Source organism: Dermacentor silvarum, chromosome 6 (assembly GCF_013339745.2).
Source record: "Dermacentor silvarum isolate Dsil-2018 chromosome 6, BIME_Dsil_1.4, whole genome shotgun sequence".
NCBI lineage: Eukaryota > Metazoa > Arthropoda > Arachnida > Ixodida > Ixodidae > Dermacentor > Dermacentor silvarum.
Genome location: NC_051159.1, coordinates 41,065,925 through 41,085,524, shown reverse-complemented (window position 1 = coordinate 41,085,524; position 19,600 = coordinate 41,065,925). Strand labels below are relative to the sequence as shown.

Here is a 19,600-nt window from a genome sequence, read left to right as displayed (position 1 = left end):
GGCACACACAATGTCTTTAGGCCAACACATTAACACCTTGTATTGACAAACTGGCACTTAAGTTTTCCTTTTTCTCAACACTTCAAATGAACTATACCAATTTACAGAACCCTGTTAAACACTATTTCCAGTAGCATTATCGTTTTTTCTCATACTTCATCAAGTAAATTTTTTCTCTTTTGAGTTGCGACACCTAGGCAGGGGTATTCGCCCAAATCACCGAATAACTCGCCGGATTATAAATAAAGTTATCATTCATTCATTGAGTTGCATAAAACGAGTTTTGTATTGAGCTGTGTATTTTTTACCACAATGTGCCAGGTATGTTCGCACGGTGCTACATTGAGCACATAAGAAAGCATGACTGTTTTCCTGTGCACAGGCCAGCTTCACATTAAGTTTTCAGGCACTCTGCTCTGCCGCCGGCTTGTTTGGACAGCAAAGTAGACTGCACCATTTTTTTTTTAACTTTGATGCGGCCTCCGCAAAGCCACTTTTTTTGCCAGCTTCATCAGAACTGGAACAAAACTTAAGATGGCCATTGTCTACGTAGCTGTCTACGTGGCTGCCTACGGCAAGTGGTGGAACACAGCCGATGAATGCTTCTACCCCAAGCAGTATTCGAGGGAGTAAGACCACAGCATCAGACGGCACACTCACAGGACAAAGTACTCCCACTTCTCGTCATCGGAGTCGATGTACGAAGCTGCATCAATGAACCACAGGATGAAGCTCTGCATGCGAGCATGATAATCCAGAAAGCCAGGCGTTGTCACGCATGCCGAGTACAGCTCAAATGTACGCGACAGGCCACCTGGGTAGAGAACAAGTGCACTGGCGGAGTTAATACACAGATACTACTCGTCTGAACACCCGATCACTACAACATGTGCCCACTACAAAAGGACTATCTGGAATATACACCATAGCTCCACAAAGGGCTCACAGGCAGATGGAGAGATGATGTGGTGAACAGTGGCATTAGCCTACAGGCAGTGTTTCTACAAGTGGACTCATCTCGGCTCGATTTGCTATGATAAAGACTATTCTTCTTGTTGAAATGTTGGCTCCAGGCTGATGCTTCCATCGTTAAAGCCCTGTTGATTGCATGCCATAGGTGGTTATACTGAGAACCTCCTTGATTTGGTTACACTTTTTGCACTAGCTCCAGCAGCACAGCACTTTCACCCTCAATTTGACAAGTGGTGAGTACACTGCATTCCTCCAACAACGGCTCCAAACTAATGGGACAAAGAATCAAAAGGTTAGTAGAAAAATAAATTTAGGAAAATCTCCCCATTGCGCTTTGGCTTACGATGAAGTTCCGCAATGCACACCAGTTTCTTGAAATCTCCGAGACTGCAATGTTCTACTGTTGGTTGCATCAGTAAGGGTGTCATAATCTTTTGGCATACTACAGTGCCACCACTCGTCCTCAAATAAGTGGAACACACCGCGCCTGAGCCGACACCCACAAAAGAAAAAAAAAAAACACACGCACACACACACACACACATATATATATATATATATATGCGTGTGTGTCGAAAATAAATCGAATATGTTGCTGGCTGTGCGGGAGCAAACACGGGTCCTAGCATTTGTTCCATCTAATCTAAGAATATCGGGGCGATTTTGCGCTGAATTTTGTGATGATTTCGTGCTTTTAGTGAAATTTCACATGTAAAGCACACTTAGCCACTAAACCTCTAAACTTTGCGGAAAAGACAGCCTCAGTTGCAAAGAGCACAGGTTTGTGAACCAGCGAGGGTTTTTTAAATTTGTTTTTTCTTCCTTTCTTTTTTTGCAGCGCAACCCCCAATTCTGAACTTGGTGCTTGACAGCAAGTGCAATGAGTGACGACTGGCACAGGGTCAAATGCCTCCGAGTTTACGGGCATTTGATGTGGTAAAATAAGGCGCAGGTTGGCGAGGACAGCTGGTGGGAATTACTCAATTTTCCAAGTTAACATGAGCCAAATACACAATGGTTGAGTATAACGGCTTATTAGTTTAGTTTTGTAACACTAACAATGTAATTGCAATGTTCCAACATATTCAATTAACCCAACTTGCTAATAAATGCATTTGCCTGTCACTATTCGATATCCGAAGCTAAGTATTCATACTCGAAAATTTTGATATTTGCACACCCCTAATTCTAATGCAATATAGCTCACATCTCCATAGAACAGAAAGCACAGCGCATTTGCGAACAATAGAGAGTCACAGCTGAGCAGGTTTACGGGCCAGCGGGCAAGCGTGGCAAACACTTCAAGTGCCGTGAGACAATGTTGCATTCAGGGCAGAAAGATTAACACAATGAACAGCGTCGCAATGTTATAAATTTTTGTTTTTACGTGAACAAAGGCGCTATTCAAGCGTATGATGCAGTTAAATACTTCACTGTACATTCTCCTTACGCAAATATAAAATCAATGTGAACCATGGGGGACAATACAGTGAGACACGCACCTTTTCCAATTTTAAAAGAATGAAGTAGTTCACCAAATGGTCGGAATGTAGTTTCTTTAGGAAGTAGGGACACAAACTCATCGATGTTTGTGTGAACACCAGAGGGCAATTTCTCCAAGACGGTTTTGAGCACATCATCAGCCTGGAAGCAAGAAAAGCTGTTTGAGTGGGCATGGTCAATTTCCTCACCGATAGATATGCATCTAAAATTTCAAGGGAGTTGAGACAGGCAAAGTAGACTGACTGATTCATGGGGTCTAACAGGGCCATGACAGACACTGTACTGCGGGGCTCTGGATTAAATCTGACCACCTGTTTTTTTTTTTTTTTTTTTTTCTAAACTTGCACCTAGATCTAAATACAGTGTAGACCACTTATAACGTAAGTCGCCGGAGTCGCGAATATCCGCACTATAAGCGGTACCGCACTATAACCAAAGCAACAATTTTCAAGGCCCGCACACATGCAAAACATGTGCACCGAGCCGCCACGCGTATGCGACAGTCGAGGAATGCGGCTAGAACGTTTGCATTCAATTTACAGTCGAATCTCGTTGATTCGAACCAAATGACGCGGCGGCGCCTCCGACCGGCATTGCTCCGGCACCACCATAGAGTAAAAGCTTAGAAGAGACCCCTCAATGTAGCGCGCGAGCAAAACAAAAAAAAAAAAAAAAAAAAACACAGCGGAAATTTCACCCTCTCTCAAATGGCAAGGTCGCCGATTCTGCGTTGCGCCGGAACATGCGTGTACGTGCCGACGTCTCAGCCACGCTACCGTAGCCACGCGTAGGAAATGGCAGTGAACCCTTCTTTCTCCTTTATGCTTCCTCTACTTTCTAGTCACGTGTTGACCTTGCACGCTGCAGCTACGGTGCAGAGGGAAGCAGGGCGCTGTGCCAGGCCGGCCAAAGAAACTGCCCACGCCGGCAAATGCCCGCTTCCCGATAACGGCAGAAAACGAAACTTCGGGGAGCTGGCTCTGGGCCATCTGTAGCGGCGGCGCCTGCACAGCGGCAGGCGCGCACGGTGACAGTCGAAAGTGAGGGAGCTACAAGGGAGGGCGAGGGGAGCCACCGAAGCGGCGGAGTTGCCGAGGCAAAATCCGCTTCCCTGCCGCCCTCCTCCCTCACATTCCATGGTCTCCGCGTGCGCCCTTCGCCGTGCCGTGCCGGCGCCGCCCGCTCCCTGAAGTTTCGTTTACTGCCGTTATCGTGAAGCGAGTTTACTACCGTTATCGTTTCGTGGCCCTTGATCGCTATGCGCGCCGTAATATTTCACGACTCGCACTCAAGATTCTCGTTTCAGCGTCGCTGGCTGTTCATTCGCACCACGTGCCCTTCTCCTCCACTTCGTCTCTCTTTCTTCCTCGAGCACTCCTTGGGGCGCCCGTTTGCGGGGAGCTTTCGCCGTCTCCGCTGACTACCATACTCCCAGGCAGCCGCACTGTACCGGTATTTCGTTTCTCGCAACTGCACTATAAGCGATACGTGTATACATGGAGTGCTATGGGAAAATTAACGGGAGTCTGAAAAGACCGCACTATATCCGGTCCTGCACTATAAGCGGTTACGTTATAAGTGGTCTATACTGTACATGAGCGTTTTTGCATTCAGCCCCATTTAAATGCAGCCATGGCAGGAAGGGACCGAACCCGCGACCTTGTGCTTAACAGCAAAATGCCACAGACCCTGAGATATCATGGCAGGTGAGAAGTTTCTCTCGATAACCCCCTCTAATACAGTCGAACCCTGTTGACATGTTCATCACTGTTGTGTTTTCCCGGCTGCTACGTCGCGTTTTTGTGGCCGTGAGCTCAATCCCATTGACCCCTATGTCATTGCGGTGGTGCACTGTGCCAACTCGCGATGCTCTCCGTGGCTTTCACAATTGGCATGTGCTGCAGGGTAATAGCGGCAGATACGAACTGAACTCATGCCTCCCTCTGATATGTGACCATTCTGTAATGTTCCCGCATTTTACGTTGAGATTGCATGCGGCGGTCACATAAAATTAGCCGTGCAGAGGGAGATTTGCTCTCACACGTTGCTACAAAGGTGATAAATGTATACGTTGCAGCAACCGGTACGTTGCAACAAGCGATCAGTACGTTGCAACAAGTGACCAACATTTTGCAACGAGTGACTGATAAGTTGCAACATACGACCAAGGTTGCATAAGCATATTGGGAGAAAACGTGCACGGAGCAGGTGGCGAAGCACCCAAATTGGTGTGCATCAGTTAAAACTTACCAGGAACTGAAGGCAGGGCTACATTTATTTTGGGGCCGGCAAGGATGCATAATCGCCAGTTCTCTTTATTTAGTCAGCTTCGAGAGCCATGTTACCTAGTGAAGCATATGAAGGGTCGAAAGGGGCCACTGTCACAGAATGTGTCCCTTAATAACACACGCGCCGTCCTCGCTCACAGTACGACTATCGAGACATCTATTAACTGTACCGGTAGCCATTCAGAGCCATTTCTGATGTTGCTGTGGCGATTTGCGGCCTTCCTCACTGTTACGTTTTCCTGGCTGTTAAGTGTTTTTTTCCACAGTCCCTTGAAAAGCGTATCAACGGGGTTTCTACTGTAGTTACTCACTAATAAATATGATCAAGTTCATTTAATTTCTTGTATCAAGTGTTACTTGAAGTTGTGTAACATCTTCAAATTCTTGTGTTCAATGTCCCCTGTACATTTGTTAAACCTCAATATAACGAACTTCAATATAAAAAACATTCTCAATTTGACAAAGTATTTAACTTTATATAACTTCTTGTCCATAGAACACCATGTATTTAGAACCTCGATATTGTCACCCAGCTAGTACAGCTAGAATAGTTGACCAGCAACAGATAGGCGAAAAACACGTCAGCCTTTAATAATGGCTGGACCTCGGAGAGCGCGCGCGCAACCACGAACTTCGTCGTTCTCGCCTCAAGGGGCCAGTGTCACCATGTGCCAACTTATTTCGCATCAATATAACAAAGTGTGCTTATACACAATTTCAATATAATGAAACATTGCGGTGGCGCGCTGTGCCAACTTCCGATGCTCTTCGTGGCTTCCGCAATCGGCGTGTGCTGCGGGCTCATGACGGCAGATACGAACGGAACTCACATAGGCAAACTTGTCCTGTCTCGGAATCATTCGCTTAAGGGAAACTTAGCAATGCATATAGTCAGCTCCGTCTGCATGGAAAACGTCATCAAGAAGGCAAACTTTTGATTGCTGTATTCGACATGCGGTCATTACATATTGATATATGTTTTTGTTTTTTTTCCTCATAGCCATAATGCATGAGTTGATGTACTTAAGTCAATGCATTGTTATATATGGAATCGTTATAAGTGGAGTGCACTGTGACACATTGTTCCATAAAGAATAACACTTCTTTTTGTATAAAGATAACCTGATATTTTAATGTTTCAGAGCAAGGCACCTGTACACTAATGTGGCGGTGGGAAGCAACACAGCTCTCTCGCAAAGAATACTACTTCTGGGAGTCGAACCCAGTGGGAATTATTAAGGTTCATATTTTCCCACACCACGTAAGCGAGGACAGCAATCGCCTTCTTCCTCTCTTCCTGTGAGGGGAGCAAGATGGCTTTTCTCATGGTGGCACAACCCTCTTGCAAACCGGTCACAAATGTAGACAGACAAGTGGCCGCGGTGCCCTATGCACCACTGGACAGAGCAAAGGTCAATGCCGGGCTGTCGAAATAGGCGTGGCCGGCGAACGCCGGAGAAGAGTGCGAGCCATGACGAAGGAAGGACCCTGCTTTTGTTCACCGAACAACCCCAGCAAACGTCTCAGCCATAACTAGCTTGCTTCCAAGTGAATCCACTGGTAGCAATAAGCACTGTTGTTCTGGTTATTCAGAAATGTTTCCGTTTGTACTGGTACCACTGAAGCCCAGCCGTACTAGGCGAGCAACACGGAGTTGGCCATCAAGCCTAAGCCTTACGTATAAAGCCGGCTCGAGAGAACCCTCCATCTACAACCCACGATCTCCTGCTCAAGCAGAATGACTCAACCACTGAGCCAATGCAGAGGGTGACAGGGAAGGAATAAACTTCCTGCTGACATAATGACATGGATGGTTTCTCACAGCAGCATAGTCTGAGACAAAGTGCACGGCACATAACAGTAGCACACCTTGAGACCGTCACTCTTCTTCAGATCAATCTTTTCCGTGTAGGCCATGCCAAGGTATGGAGTGAGTGAGCAGCAGCCGTAGTACAGCTTGACCTGCAAGTCCCGGTAGCCAAAGATGCTTTCCCTGAAAAAAATAATAAATAAAAAAGGCACATGAGTATAAATTAAACCGATAACTGTTTATTTTTTAAGAGGTGCTAGTGTTCTTGCTTTTTTGCCAGTTTCTCACTGTATTTTCTATTCATTGTTGCTTATGGTTAGGTATTGCTTGAAAATTTTTGATCAATTTTTTACCTATATCTATTTTTTTAAAGGTAGTACTCTTGCTCTATAATTATGCTTTGCCATAGGCTGTTCTTTTATCTTTTACTCGTGTGCCATTGTTTTGTGTGCAACTAGAATATCAGTTTTGTGTTGGTATTTGCATAGACAACTGTTACATCAGCTCTGTCTGCCATGCAAAGTCGGTTGCTTTATCAAGCTGTCATTACGACAGGCTTACTCTGGACCGTGCATGATGTGATGGAGATAAACATTACATAACAGTCACCAAAGTTTCTTTGCCTTTTGTTTCTTTCTTTGACCCAAAGCGGTCAAAATTAATCCTGGGTCCCCCACTAGGGTGTGGCACATTCATCATATCATGACTGTGCCATGTAAAGCCAGAGAATATAATTAATCTTATTTTTTACACTCAGGTCCTTGAACAAACAGAGTGCACATTTCCAACTAGCGAAGTTTCTCTGGACTATCACATCCCAGTAGGAGAATAGCACAAAAAGCAAATGTGTTAATTAATGTGCTAGCAATTTGTACGTAACCTGTTGCTTTCTGTAATGAACAATGACTGCGTGACAACACACAGCATCGAATTAGAGCAAAATGGTGAAACAACTGGAGACACAAATCATAAGGAGGGTGTGCAGTCATCTGCCAGCTTTTGCACTTGTTTCTCTGCATTCTTTACACTCAACATTTCACTACTCAAATTGGGTGAGACAATGTAACATGAATACTAGTTAGTTCGACTCTGGGAGGTGAAGATGTGGCAATGGTCTGCTTAAACACCATCAACATCCTTTTGATGTGCCCTACATCAAAATGGACGTTGTTGGTAATTGTAAAGCTAGCTTTCCCGTGAGGCAGTTTGTCAAGCTAATGGCAGTGTCTTAATTTTGGAATCACTACGCACAAGCACAGCTTGCTCTTCTTCTGATACAGAAAATATAGGTGTGGCCCTCGCGACGAACTAATGTGTGGCTAACACCATAATGTGTGGACCATAACTGGCGCCACCATTAGATGGGCAAATGTGAATTAATATACTAGTCTGTTAATTGCAAAGAGACTCTTATCCCAATTCACATTTGCCCAACTAATGGCGGAGGTTAGCAAAGAAGCTTGACAATACGTAAAGGATACTGCAACGAGCAATGGAACGAAAAATGTTAGATGTAACATTAAGAGACTGAGACAGGAAGACAGCGGCAAGGATTACAGAGAAAACTGGGGTAGCTGATATTCTAGTTGCCATTAAAAAGAATTGGATTTTGGCTGGCTATATGATGCGTCGGGCGGATATTCGGCGGTCTAGTAGTTACAGAATGTGTGCCAAGTGAAGGAAAGTGCAGTCGAGGATGGCAAAGAACTAAGCGGTGTGATGAAATCAGAAAACTTTCAGGTGTAAGATGGGGTCAGCTGGCACAATGCAGTAGAAATTGGAGCTCACTGCGAGAGGCCTTTATCCTACAGCCGACATAAAGAGGCTGATGATGGTAAGCGTCTGTAGTGACTGATGTTGAGTTCACAACAGATTAACACTGAAAGAGGCCCTGTATCGGTTTTTGAACATGGTAAATTTTCCGTATGAGATGGAAGATAACACTATCATCAATACTTGAGCCAAGTATAGCTCACTTGCACCCCAGACAAAGTCTACAATATCTAAACATTTCTATAGCTTTCTCTCCAGTGCATTTTCCAGATCCCCACCCTGTTCCTGTCGACTCAATTACTGGTGCAATTCCTGAATGAATCACTGATGTTTACAAATCAACAAAATCGTCAGCAATGCTGTCATCCTTTATATTAGTGTGCTCATTAAAGATAATAATAGGCTATTGCATTGAAAAGCATAGCAAACAAGTTCAAACTTGTCGTGCTAGCCCTCAGTTACCGCCTATGTGGTACATGGTACACAGATGACCTATCGATTTGCCTGTGGGCCTTCACTTTTCCAAGGTAACACACACTCACGAGAAGCCAAGTAGAACCAAAGGCTAAAGCAACAATGCACAGGACAGTCAGCTGGCATTCACACTGCTTGGGTAACAATCAAGATTTCAGCTGCAAAGCTCACAAAGAAAAACACAGCATCAATGGCAAAAATGCCTTATTATTATGCAATGGGTATTCAGTTTCATCTCTAAGTACTTACAGAACGCGAAAATCCAATCCTTACAACCAGCTGTTGCAGCTAGCATATGCTGTGAAATAAGAAGCCCCCAATTTCACACAGAACACGTAATACATTTGACAGCGGTAAGTAATGTTATAATACGTAAATTAAGAATCTGAGCGTTTAGTGTTGTATTGGTTGCAGAAGACGTTAGGGTAACGCACAATTTGTGTCTTTGAAACTCGCAGCTTTCCTCTCGTATGTTAAGACGTGCGAAACTTGCTAGTGAGTGCGTCCTGCGTCAATCAACAACCCAGCAATCGCTTTTGTACACAATGCGCCACACGCGCAGCAGTCACGCCGAGCGAAAATGTGCCTGCAGTCAAACACGTACGCCAGCGCCAGCCCATGGCTTTCCCACCTGACAATACACCGACGCAGGACAGCCAAATACGAGGTAGGTGCGAAAAACCTTGCTTTCTTACCCCTCGCCGAAGATTTGATGAGACATCTCCGGATGAAAGGCAATGTCATCATCTTCGATGTCATCCGTCGTCATAACTGGAACAGTTCAACCCAGCGATCAGCAAAAAAAGGTGCGCAAGCAGCGCTAGCTTCTTACCTAACTTGAAGTGCACAACATCGTTCGCATTGACGACGTAGGCCTCCAGGGCCTCTTTCGATAACGAGACACCTAGAAGGAATAAAAATCACAACTGTTCAGCATAAAAACGGAAAATATACATTGCCGGCTACGCCGCAGCTGGCGAAGCCGCAAGAAAATGTGGCACCGAACTAACGTGGCCAATTGTTTCTATAAGCATCGGACATTAGTCGCTGTAAATGCCAGTGACCTCATAATGCAGGCGACACGATAAGTGCTGCTCACGGAGTGATGAAGGCTCGGTCACCCGATTTAAATATTTTGAGGTAAACAACGTAGTTTCTGCTCTCCCGTGAGCTCGTCTACGATAGCGCTTCGCGTAAAGGTCAATGCCGTCGATACGTTCACAATTAGGACTACAGACACATACGTTTTAGGCATTATTCGCAATTTCGCGTCTGTCGGTAAGTGTCAATATGCGATTAGTTGAATATAACGCGATCAGACGGTACGTTCGCACCGCCAACACGGCACAACCCGCACTCACCCGCCATTTTCATTGCTTGTTTTCCCGCCGAGTCACGTTTCGCGCATCCGGAAATGACGCCTCGCTTCACAACTAAAACTGGCACCAATCGCGTGTCGCCAAAGATTTGACCAATGGGACCAAGGAATGCAGACTGCTGCTTCCCTTTTCACATCATGGCCACTGAGAATGCTGAAGTGACCTTGCTGGAAGAAAAGGTACGGCAAAAGTTAGGATGTTTAGCTCGTGAGGATAGCGAAACCGCCTACGTTACAGTTTCCTTAGTTCGTGCTGTACAGTTATGCCTGTTTTCTGTTGCATTCTTTTTGTTTTATCCTGCATTTTTCTGTATCTAGGCCGGTATGGAAGATTACGGTCTCTTGCGCTTGCTCCTCAGCCGTGCATCATGCGAGGTATGATATGAAGCCCGGTGCCGGTGAAACTGTTGTTGCTTTCTTTTGTTTCGTTGGTACTCATCGCCTCGTTTGCATTCTGTGTGGTTGCTTTAGCTCACCTGTATGCATACCGTACTCGCGGACTAGTAATCGCCCATACGTGTAAGCTCGCTCTCCGTCTCCCGAGCGACGGAGCGCTCTTATTTCACTCGGCCTTTTTCCCGACATCCCGGCGTAATGCCGAGAGAGCGACCGTTATAGAAAGGACGGTCGTGCTTTAGCGAGCGTTAATATTTTATTACCGCTTCACATGGCTTGCTCGGAACTATCGCTATTCGCGAGGGAACAGCATCGTCTTATCTTGCACCTTGCCTCACTGACGTTTCATTCATATATGCTTTATTATACAATTACACGACGAGCGCGTTGTGAAATGTCCATGAATTGTGCCGCGCTTTCGTTTATTGTGCAGAGGAGAATAAAGGGCGGGGACTAAGCGCAGTATAGAGCGGGTCGATGAGTTACTGGGTTTTAATTTGTTAGCAAAGCTTTGAGAGCGCCGACGTTTAGTTTAGCTACCAACAATATAAGTTTGCCAACAGCTGTCAATTCTGAGCACATAATGCATGATTATGCGTGCGCTGGTTATGAAAATTGAATGTGTCGTAGCATTTGCTAATTTCATGGCCATTACTTGTGAGGATCGAGTGCGTTTAAAAACCACAAAAATTACATTAGTAGTTGCAGGTGTGACGCACTAAGAAACAAATATATATGTAAGTGATAATCACGCATTTATATTTATGAAGCCTTTATAGTAAGCACAGACTTTAAAAGTTAAAGAGCAGGTGATTGAAAAGTGCCGGTACTTTTTGCATTTAATCTAACTGCACATGGGTATACAGCTGTTTAGGTCCGTAAGCAGGAAACATGCCATTTGTCAATGTCATCTGTGTTGCTTCGAATGTATTGCCTCCTTCACGCGAAGTAAATCTGCACATTAAACCCTTCAACATTTCACTGACAGTGCAGTGTTGATATGTTGTGTGTACCTCTGTACCATCAAGGTCATTTGAAGAACTGACATGTGAGGAGTAGGTTCAGCATGTCTTTGCTTGTTTCCAAGTGTGCACATTTCTCAGCATTGGGAACAAACTTGCCTTGTCAGATCTTTATGGAAATGTAATTATATTTGTTAAATGACTACTTCATTGTTTTTTTGTTTTTTAAACAAGTGAGTTTTCAAGCCAACCTGTGAGCAGACACTGTTTTGTTATTTACTGCTTAAGTTTTTGTACGTTGCGATTGGGGCTTGTACATGAAAAGAGCTTTGCAGTCCTTGAAATTTTGTGATAGCCACATGTAAATTTATACATTCTGGGTAGCAATCTGTCGCTTCAGTGAGTTAAGATGTTTTTATTTACTTTGCATGTATTTTTCTTGGCTGATGTGTGTCAGTGCTGTAATTTGTACACCAATTTCAGGCGAGAAGCATGCTTAATTTTGTCTACAATTTAATTGTTTGGTCTAGTGCTCACTAGACTCACCTGCACGCAAATCTTGAGACACTACTAGTTAATGCAGTTTGTAATTTTCTTGTATTTGTGATGCATTGCAGGGAAGCCAACAGTACGTTCGACGAGCTGACAGCGACAGGCTTCGTGAAGTCTTTGATAAAGTGAGGATAATACCTCTTCCTATTTCTTTTTTTTTTTTTTTTTTTTGTGAGCAAGTTCTCCATGTGTTCCATGGACCCGGATCACAAGGAGGAAATCTCGAGATGAGTAAAAATGAGTTGGAGCGCATGTGGCAGGTATCGTCAAGTCGCGACCTGCCACAATGATGAACTGGCGGATCACGATAAACATTCATGTGCTCTGTACAAAGTCATGGCTTCAACTCCAAGCCACAGCAACCACATTGTTATGGGAGGCGGAATGCAAAAATACTCGTGCGCTGAGTGTTGGGTGCATCTTAAGGAACAGCCTGTGTTGTTTATGTCGTGTGTTGCTTTAGGGCGTAAATATCTTAATCCATTTTATGCCCGAGTCATGAACAGCAGCTTACCATTGTCATTCACAAGAAAAAGTATACAATAGGTATGTTTTACTGCTACTAACCTACAGTGCTGAAACTTGCATAACAAGGAAACATGAGCAGTAACTGAGGATTAAGTAGTGAAATGGAAACTAGGTAGATGTAATGTTGTGACAGGAAAAGGGCAGTGTGTACTAGAGAGCAGATGGGTGTAGTTGATGTTCTAGTTGAGATTAAGAGGAATGTGTAGTTAGGTTAGTCATGTAATGCGTAGAGCAGTTAACCGGTGGCCTATTAGAGTAACCAGAAGTGGAGCCAGGAGATTGGAAATGTGGTCACGAATAGAACGCGATTTGGTGGTGGGATGAAATTAGGCAATTTATGGGCATGGAGCTGGTGCAAGACGGGTGTAATTGAAAATTGCTGGGAGAGGCCCCCGTCCTGGGGTGAGCATCAAATAGGCTGATAATAATGAGTATGTGTTATGATGGCATTAGTTACCAACTCACATATATTATGCCTTGCAGTATGCCAGTGTTGAGAAAGATGGCAGCCATTACATGACACCAAATGACTTTGTACGAGGCTTTCTTGGTCTGTATGAAGGCCCCAAGTACAACCAGCAAGCGGTCAACATGCTCGGGAGTATTCTGGACACTTCCAAAGATGGGTGAGTAATGCTGCATCAAGCCAGTCTACTAAGCATTATCATTTGAAAAAGATGCCTTTTGATTTGCATAGATTAAAGGAAGAATTTTCAAGTAGTACAGTCAAGCCAAGTTATAGTAAACAGGCTTATGCACTAAAATAGTTCAGTATATTGGGTAATTCGATATATCCATAACCAACTTCAACCAACTCTTATGATGCATTCATTATTGATGGATCTGTTGTCTCCAGTGTAAAAGGCAAACTACGAAGGAAAATCAAAAATATGAGTATTAGACAGTACTTGGTGCCTCTGCATGACAAAAAAACAAAATAAGAGCGACTTCCCTGCGCGCTGCATTTGCAGCATGCAATGCAGCGTTTGTGATCTTGGCAGTGGACACCCAGAGTTCAATATATCTGGTCTACAGTTCCTTTAGGAATGTTAAGTTACATGAGTGTCAGTCAGTGAGTTTCATATGTTCAATATTGAGAATAATTCGCTCAATTTGGGTTCATTTTATCCAGTTCGGCTGTAGGGGTACCTGTCATTATCATTGACATTCCACATGCCCAATTTCTTCATTGCTTTCGTACCAGGCTTATTTCATTCATGGAGTTTCAAGCTTTTGAAGGTGTCCTGTGTCAGCCAGATGCACTGTACAAGACAGCCTTTCAGTTGTTTGACACCAATGGATCTGGTTCAATTACACACGGTAAGGAGATGACAGCACCTAATGCTTCATAAAAAGACTAGCACGGAGATGCATTATTTCACTTGTCTAGCCGATGGTATTTTGACAGGTGGGCATTATTATGTCTGTTGCTTTATTTCAGACGAGTTTGAGGATATCGTCAAGAAGACGACGCTGTATGAAAAGATTCCGTTTGACTTCAAGAGTGACTTTATGGCACTACACTTCGGGGCATGACCACACGAGGACTGTTAGCTATGCAGAGTTTTCCCAGCTTTTGCACGTGAGTGTGGACATGGACTTGGGCCTGACTCGTCCTGAGCATTTGTTTTATTTTGTGTTGGCTCGGTTTTCTGTCTTATTGTGAACCTGCCACACTCGAACGTTGCTGACCAGCCGCTTATGTGTAGGACTTCCACGAAGAGCACGCCGTCCAAGCATTCAAGCAGTATGACAAGAAGCGGAGCGGCGTCATTGCCGCCATGGACTTCAACGATATCATGATTTCGGTCAAGTCACACTTGCTCAGCGAGGATGTCAAGAAAAACTTGGTTGCCGTAAGTTACCCCGTTTCTTTCTCGCCCACTATGTCTGGGACCAGACTGCAACTTGCCTGTCAAGTGAGACTTTGAAGCATGTGCTTTGCAGGTTGTGTCAAGTGTGGTCTGCGTTTTACTTTTCAGGATCCTGCCTTATTGTGCTATTTGTCAGTAAGTCGAACAAACTGTAACTGCCGTGGCAGTCCACAGTTCTCTTCGCCAGTGCCTGTATATGCCGTTGATTCTATCCGTTCAGTGCAGAATGTATTGTACAGAGATTGGTGACTACAAGTCTCTTGTCTCCAAAATGCATTGATTTATTTACAAAGAACCTCGGCAGATGGTTTATGCTGTGCAGCTTCAACCAAAATAGAAATAAATTGTGAAGTATCGATGGCAGTCATTAATATTTGCAGCAGTTGCTTTCTCCTTTGCATGCTTGCTTGCTTTGAAAACCATAAGTTGTCGAGTGGGCCGTTACCTTTGCATCACTACATCACTAAGGCTAGCGTAAAATAGTTCTATAGAGTAAATGACTTATTTTTATTTGTAAGCCCTTTCTTTGGCTTCACATCAAGCTTCACAATATTAAGAGAATATGTTTAACACAGATCCGGATCGTATTCACATTTTGCGGAAACCAATTATTTAATTTGGATAACCAGCATAGGAGTACTTATTGTTGGAATAGTTGGTTACACATAGCTATTATAAAAGGGCATTTATCCTGCATGAGACGTGCATTTATCCCTTGAATCATGGAAAAAAATTTAGCGCTTAGCACTGCTTTGTTCTTGTTGTAAGCAACACTAAAGGCAAATACTAAGTCAAGCAAAAGTGATGGATAAGTGCTCGAGTATCTCTAAGGCATCAATATTATCGCAAACAGAGCCTGAGTGATCGAGAAATTGAGGTAAATGCAGGACACAATTAGAGACCCCCGACGCATTCAAGTACTTCCCCGATGACAAAGGCACTCATTTAAATTGTGTCACTATAGTACTCAACCACTCGTTATAAAAACATCATTGTACTGTATTTTAAGATGAAAGAAAATGCTGCTTGACCAGTTCTATTTCATTTTTAGAAAAAAGAACTCATTGACGTTACACCGTGGACAACAACGCGGGCGGTCGAAAGGTTTCGTTTTCGCTCGACTCTGCGTAGTGCTGCGCTGGTTTTGCTGGCTCGCAAAACTCGCACAAATTGCAAGTAGCAGATAATTCCACTTCTATGTGATGTCACGGGATGCCCAAACGGTCCACGCCACTTGACCAAAAGCAGCTGTAGCGGCGCATCGTACCGCCATCTATCGGGCGCCGTTTTACTCACCGACGGCAGCAAAGGGCAGTGGTGGTGTATGCAACGTCACCCACTCCCCGGTTGGTGTGGCGGGAGATTAGAACTGCCATAAATGTATTCGGACCCTTCAGATGCAACTTTCTAGTAAACTAAGTCTTTTCTTTGCACAAAACAAGCATTGCGAGGTTTCTGGAATAGTATTTAAACAGTTAACGTGGATTTAGTATTTGCCTTTAGTGTCCCTTTAATATTTGCAGCAAAGATTGCATTTTATGATTCGAATCGTTCAGTTAAACACTTTGCGCTGTTACTTGCCTGGTTTGTCAAGACAAAACTGCAAATTTGCCTTCATCTGCACCTCTAATAGTGGGGGATGCTTAAAACATATGGCAGCTATGTGGCTTCCAGCATTTGCAGTACAGCAAAGCATGGCCCTCGATATGAGTTTACATTAATCACTGGGACGTTGAATGTGGACACTTTATACGAAAGCAAATTCGCAGTTTTTTTTTTTTTTACCAACCAGGAAAGTATTAGTGCTATATTGAATGATTTGGACCATAAAAGACGGTCTTGCTGTTAAATTAGAGCAAGAACAAAACAGCAACAATCTTTTTTTTTTCGACGATTTTAAGAGAAAAACTCATTTCTCTGTACAGTGTGCATGTTGAGTGGCTGCGTACTATATATCTGCGGTTGCATGGCAAGTAATAACAGAATTGGTGTGAAATTGTTGTTTAGACTGTTTCACAAAGCCTAAGTACCAATTAGCTTCTAAGTTGAAAAAAAGGATGATACTGTGCCTTGCTCGTAGGTAGCAGGCTCTGCCTCGGGGGGCCACCAAGTGACATTTCCGTACTTCATGGCGTTCAACTCGCTGCTCAACAACATGGAACTCATAAAGAAGATCTACCTCAACTTCACCAAAGGCAACACTTCCCTCGAGGTCACCAAAGGTCAGTGTGTGCAACAACTCCTCTTGAAACCTGACTATGACTGTATCTCGTTATTGACTGACATAAATGGCAAGAAAAAAAAAACAAATCAGGCTAGGTTTTGGTACTTTTATCTTCCTAGTTTGTGTTTTTACTAAAGTATTCCTAACTGCACTAATCCACTTGTTCGTGTCAAAACACCACCTTTGAGAAAAGTCCGAAAGTTACAATTTTACCCCCGTATGCAAAAATGTGCCCATGCTTGACTTGGTTAATATAATGCCTGCCATTAACATGCCCAAGATGCTCATTGCCTTTCTTAGGGTGCATTCATGTCACGTGTCTGCTTGACTAAGTCAAGCATGGGCTTCAAGCTAAGGCGCACCTAGCTTAGTATTCATTCAGTAGGCATTTTGAGGTGGTTGTACTATTGAAACAGCACGAAGATATATTCTGATCAAAAAGGTATATAGATACAGAGTCTCCTTACGTGCATTGAATACGAAATCATACTGGGCGTGTCAACTATATCGACATTCATACTATTTTAAGAGAAAAACGCACCTCTCTGTGCGGTGTGCATGTGGAGTGGCTTTGTACTATATATCTGCGCTTACCTGGCAAGTAATAACAGAATTAGTGTGAAAATTGTGCAGACCAGGTGTACCCTGACGTTCATGTCATGTGACATTGTCACGTGACATCATCACTTGGTCATCTGACCTTGCAACTTAAGGTTATTACTTGATCATTTCATCACTTGGTCATGTGCTTGAATTGGGCGATGTCAATTTTTAGGGTGGGCCAAGTCAATTGTGGGAGTGGACCAGGTCGGTTTTTAGCTTGGGTCAACTCAATTTTCGAATTGGGCAAAGTAAATTTTTTGGGGGTTGGGCCAAGTCAATTTTGGGAGTGGGTCAGGTTGGTTTTGAACGTGGGTCGAATCAGTTTTCGAATTGGACAAAGTCGGTTTTTTGGGAGTGGCCCAGGTCGGTTTTCATTGACATTGAAACGTGACATCATCACTTGGTCACTTAGGTTTTGGTACCATAGGATGTTAACGCTGGATGCCGGATTTTGCACTTCATGGGGCGTATAATGCTTTCGTATTAATAAAAATGTGCCATAATCGGTGTTTTGCAACCAGTGATAACTATAAACTGAAAAGCAGAAAGCAATAACAATTTGACAGGTATGTAGCGATTATGTAGCGATATCATTGGGCTGTGCAATGAATCTCCATCAATACCATATCTTTAGGCCAAAGCGTGGACTACTAAAAAAAACTAAAAATTAACGCTTATTGCCAATTTTTCTGCAACAATTACCTATATTATTAAGCCTAGCAGCATGTTTCAAACTATACTGCTTTATTGCACAAAAAAACATGCAAAATTTTATGCAGAAAGGGGATTTGCGAAAGTTATGAGTGTCGAAACTGATAACTTTCATCATGAAACAAGACGATGTCGAAACTCAAGTTTTGAGATTAACAAAGTTAAAGTTTTCAAACCAGTGTTCAGCTACAAATACAAGATTCGATATGCCTGACATCCACCAGCCTCGTAGCTTAGTCCTCCTTTAAAGAGACGTGATCTCATTTTGCACAAGGTGTTGCGCACCTTTATTTTTCACCTATGTTTTGTGTCTGCTGTAGACTTATGCGCTGCCTTGTCTTGTTGGCTCCCTAAAAACTTTTCTGGAAACCTTCCTTTTGCATGCCATGTGTAAGACAAACACTGCAAGGTTGTTTGTCCTAAACATACTAAATTGAAGTTTATCCTTAACAAGCAAAATGACAAGTCTGAGATCCAAAGACAAACAAACTACTGGCAAAACGATGCATGCGCGATGTAGACATGCCAGAAGAGCAGGCATCATGCAGCTCTCTTTCACATTGGCTAATGACCACAGAACATTCCTATAAGCGTCTTATATCTCCTGAACCAAGCCATTTCAACTACTAAAATAGGTCCGTATGTTCTGCCTCAAAATGTAGCGTACAATGCTATGAGGCAAGTGTGAGAATTCACACTAACACACACAGTAACTAACAAATTCAAAAAGAAAAAAAAAATTAAGAAGTACATGCGGAAATTGTAGATCTAGTTAATGCGGATGCGCATGCACTAGCAAAGCTACAAAGCACGCCGAACCAAGAAATCTCAAATTTTCAGCGGTATGGCATTACGTAGCAACTTGCGGCAACTTGCATATAAGTATATAATCATAAGAGATTACATGGATTTCTGTGTAGGGTGCCATTTAATAATGTGGAATTATTGAATTTGATGAAACACAAAGATTTTGTGCACAACAAGACGTCTTAGTCACTGAGAAAATTGCCACTGAAGCTGGTGCATAATTTGAAAAGTTCAGGGTCTGTATAATGTACAGATGCTGGTGATAGCATGGGAAGAGTGTCGATTGGACCACTGACAATGTGCAAGAAGGAATAGCATTGCAATCGAATCGCTACATTATCCCAGCCAGAGTGCCGTAAAATAAGAGGCAAAGGTGCGTCATCCACAGCAGGAATGTTGAGGTTGTATTCTCGATTGACCGTTTCGAGAGACCATTTTCACTTTTCGGTTGACAAAGTGTTGAGTGCTTTACCCCGCTTGAGCAAGGAGCATCCACTCAACCTGGCGAGCAGGGTAGACGACCAAGCAGAAGATATACAGACAATACCAATGAGCTATCAACTGTTTAACTGAACATACAGGTGACAAGCTTACATACACAAAGCATAATGCTATCTAGTGACTTGCTCAGTCAGACAGCAAAGGGGAAGAAAAGATACATTGAAAAACAAAAATTATCAAGAAAACAAATATCATGCTCTGAACGAACAGCAGCAGTTCAAGGTGTACAAAAGTCTCGGAAAGG

The 19,600-nt window shown here is 43.4% G+C and overlaps 2 protein-coding genes across 4 annotated transcripts in view; one reads left to right on the top strand and one right to left on the bottom strand.

The window, feature by feature from the left end:
- Positions 1-10,220, bottom strand: part of LOC119455459 (histone acetyltransferase type B catalytic subunit) — a 35,177-nt gene extending 24,957 nt beyond the window's left edge. Inside the window, exons 1-6 of one of the 3 annotated variants that reach the window (XM_049668795.1) lie at positions 10,182-10,220; positions 9,653-9,724; positions 9,516-9,591; positions 6,633-6,756; positions 2,475-2,616; positions 661-814 (exon numbers count right to left, since the gene is read on the bottom strand). In XM_049668795.1, coding sequence (XP_049524752.1) covers positions 661-814; positions 2,475-2,616; positions 6,633-6,756; positions 9,516-9,591; positions 9,653-9,724; positions 10,182-10,194 — 581 coding nt within the window. In that variant the 5' untranslated portion in view covers positions 10,195-10,220. The remainder of the gene's footprint in view (positions 1-660; positions 815-2,474; positions 2,617-6,632; positions 6,757-9,515; positions 9,592-9,652; positions 9,725-10,181) is intronic. The other 2 variants (XM_037716865.2, XM_037716866.2) reach the window with 2 other exon arrangements.
- A 59-nt stretch (positions 10,221-10,279) lies between these two features.
- Positions 10,280-19,600, top strand: part of LOC119455458 (calcium-binding mitochondrial carrier protein Aralar1-like) — a 41,181-nt gene continuing 31,860 nt past the window's right edge. The window contains 9 exon segments of the mRNA XM_037716864.2: positions 10,280-10,378; positions 10,517-10,573; positions 12,174-12,233; positions 13,120-13,262; positions 13,841-13,956; positions 14,078-14,169; positions 14,171-14,218; positions 14,346-14,492; positions 16,591-16,732. Coding sequence (XP_037572792.1) covers positions 10,295-10,378; positions 10,517-10,573; positions 12,174-12,233; positions 13,120-13,262; positions 13,841-13,956; positions 14,078-14,169; positions 14,171-14,218; positions 14,346-14,492; positions 16,591-16,732 — 889 coding nt within the window. The 5' untranslated portion in view covers positions 10,280-10,294.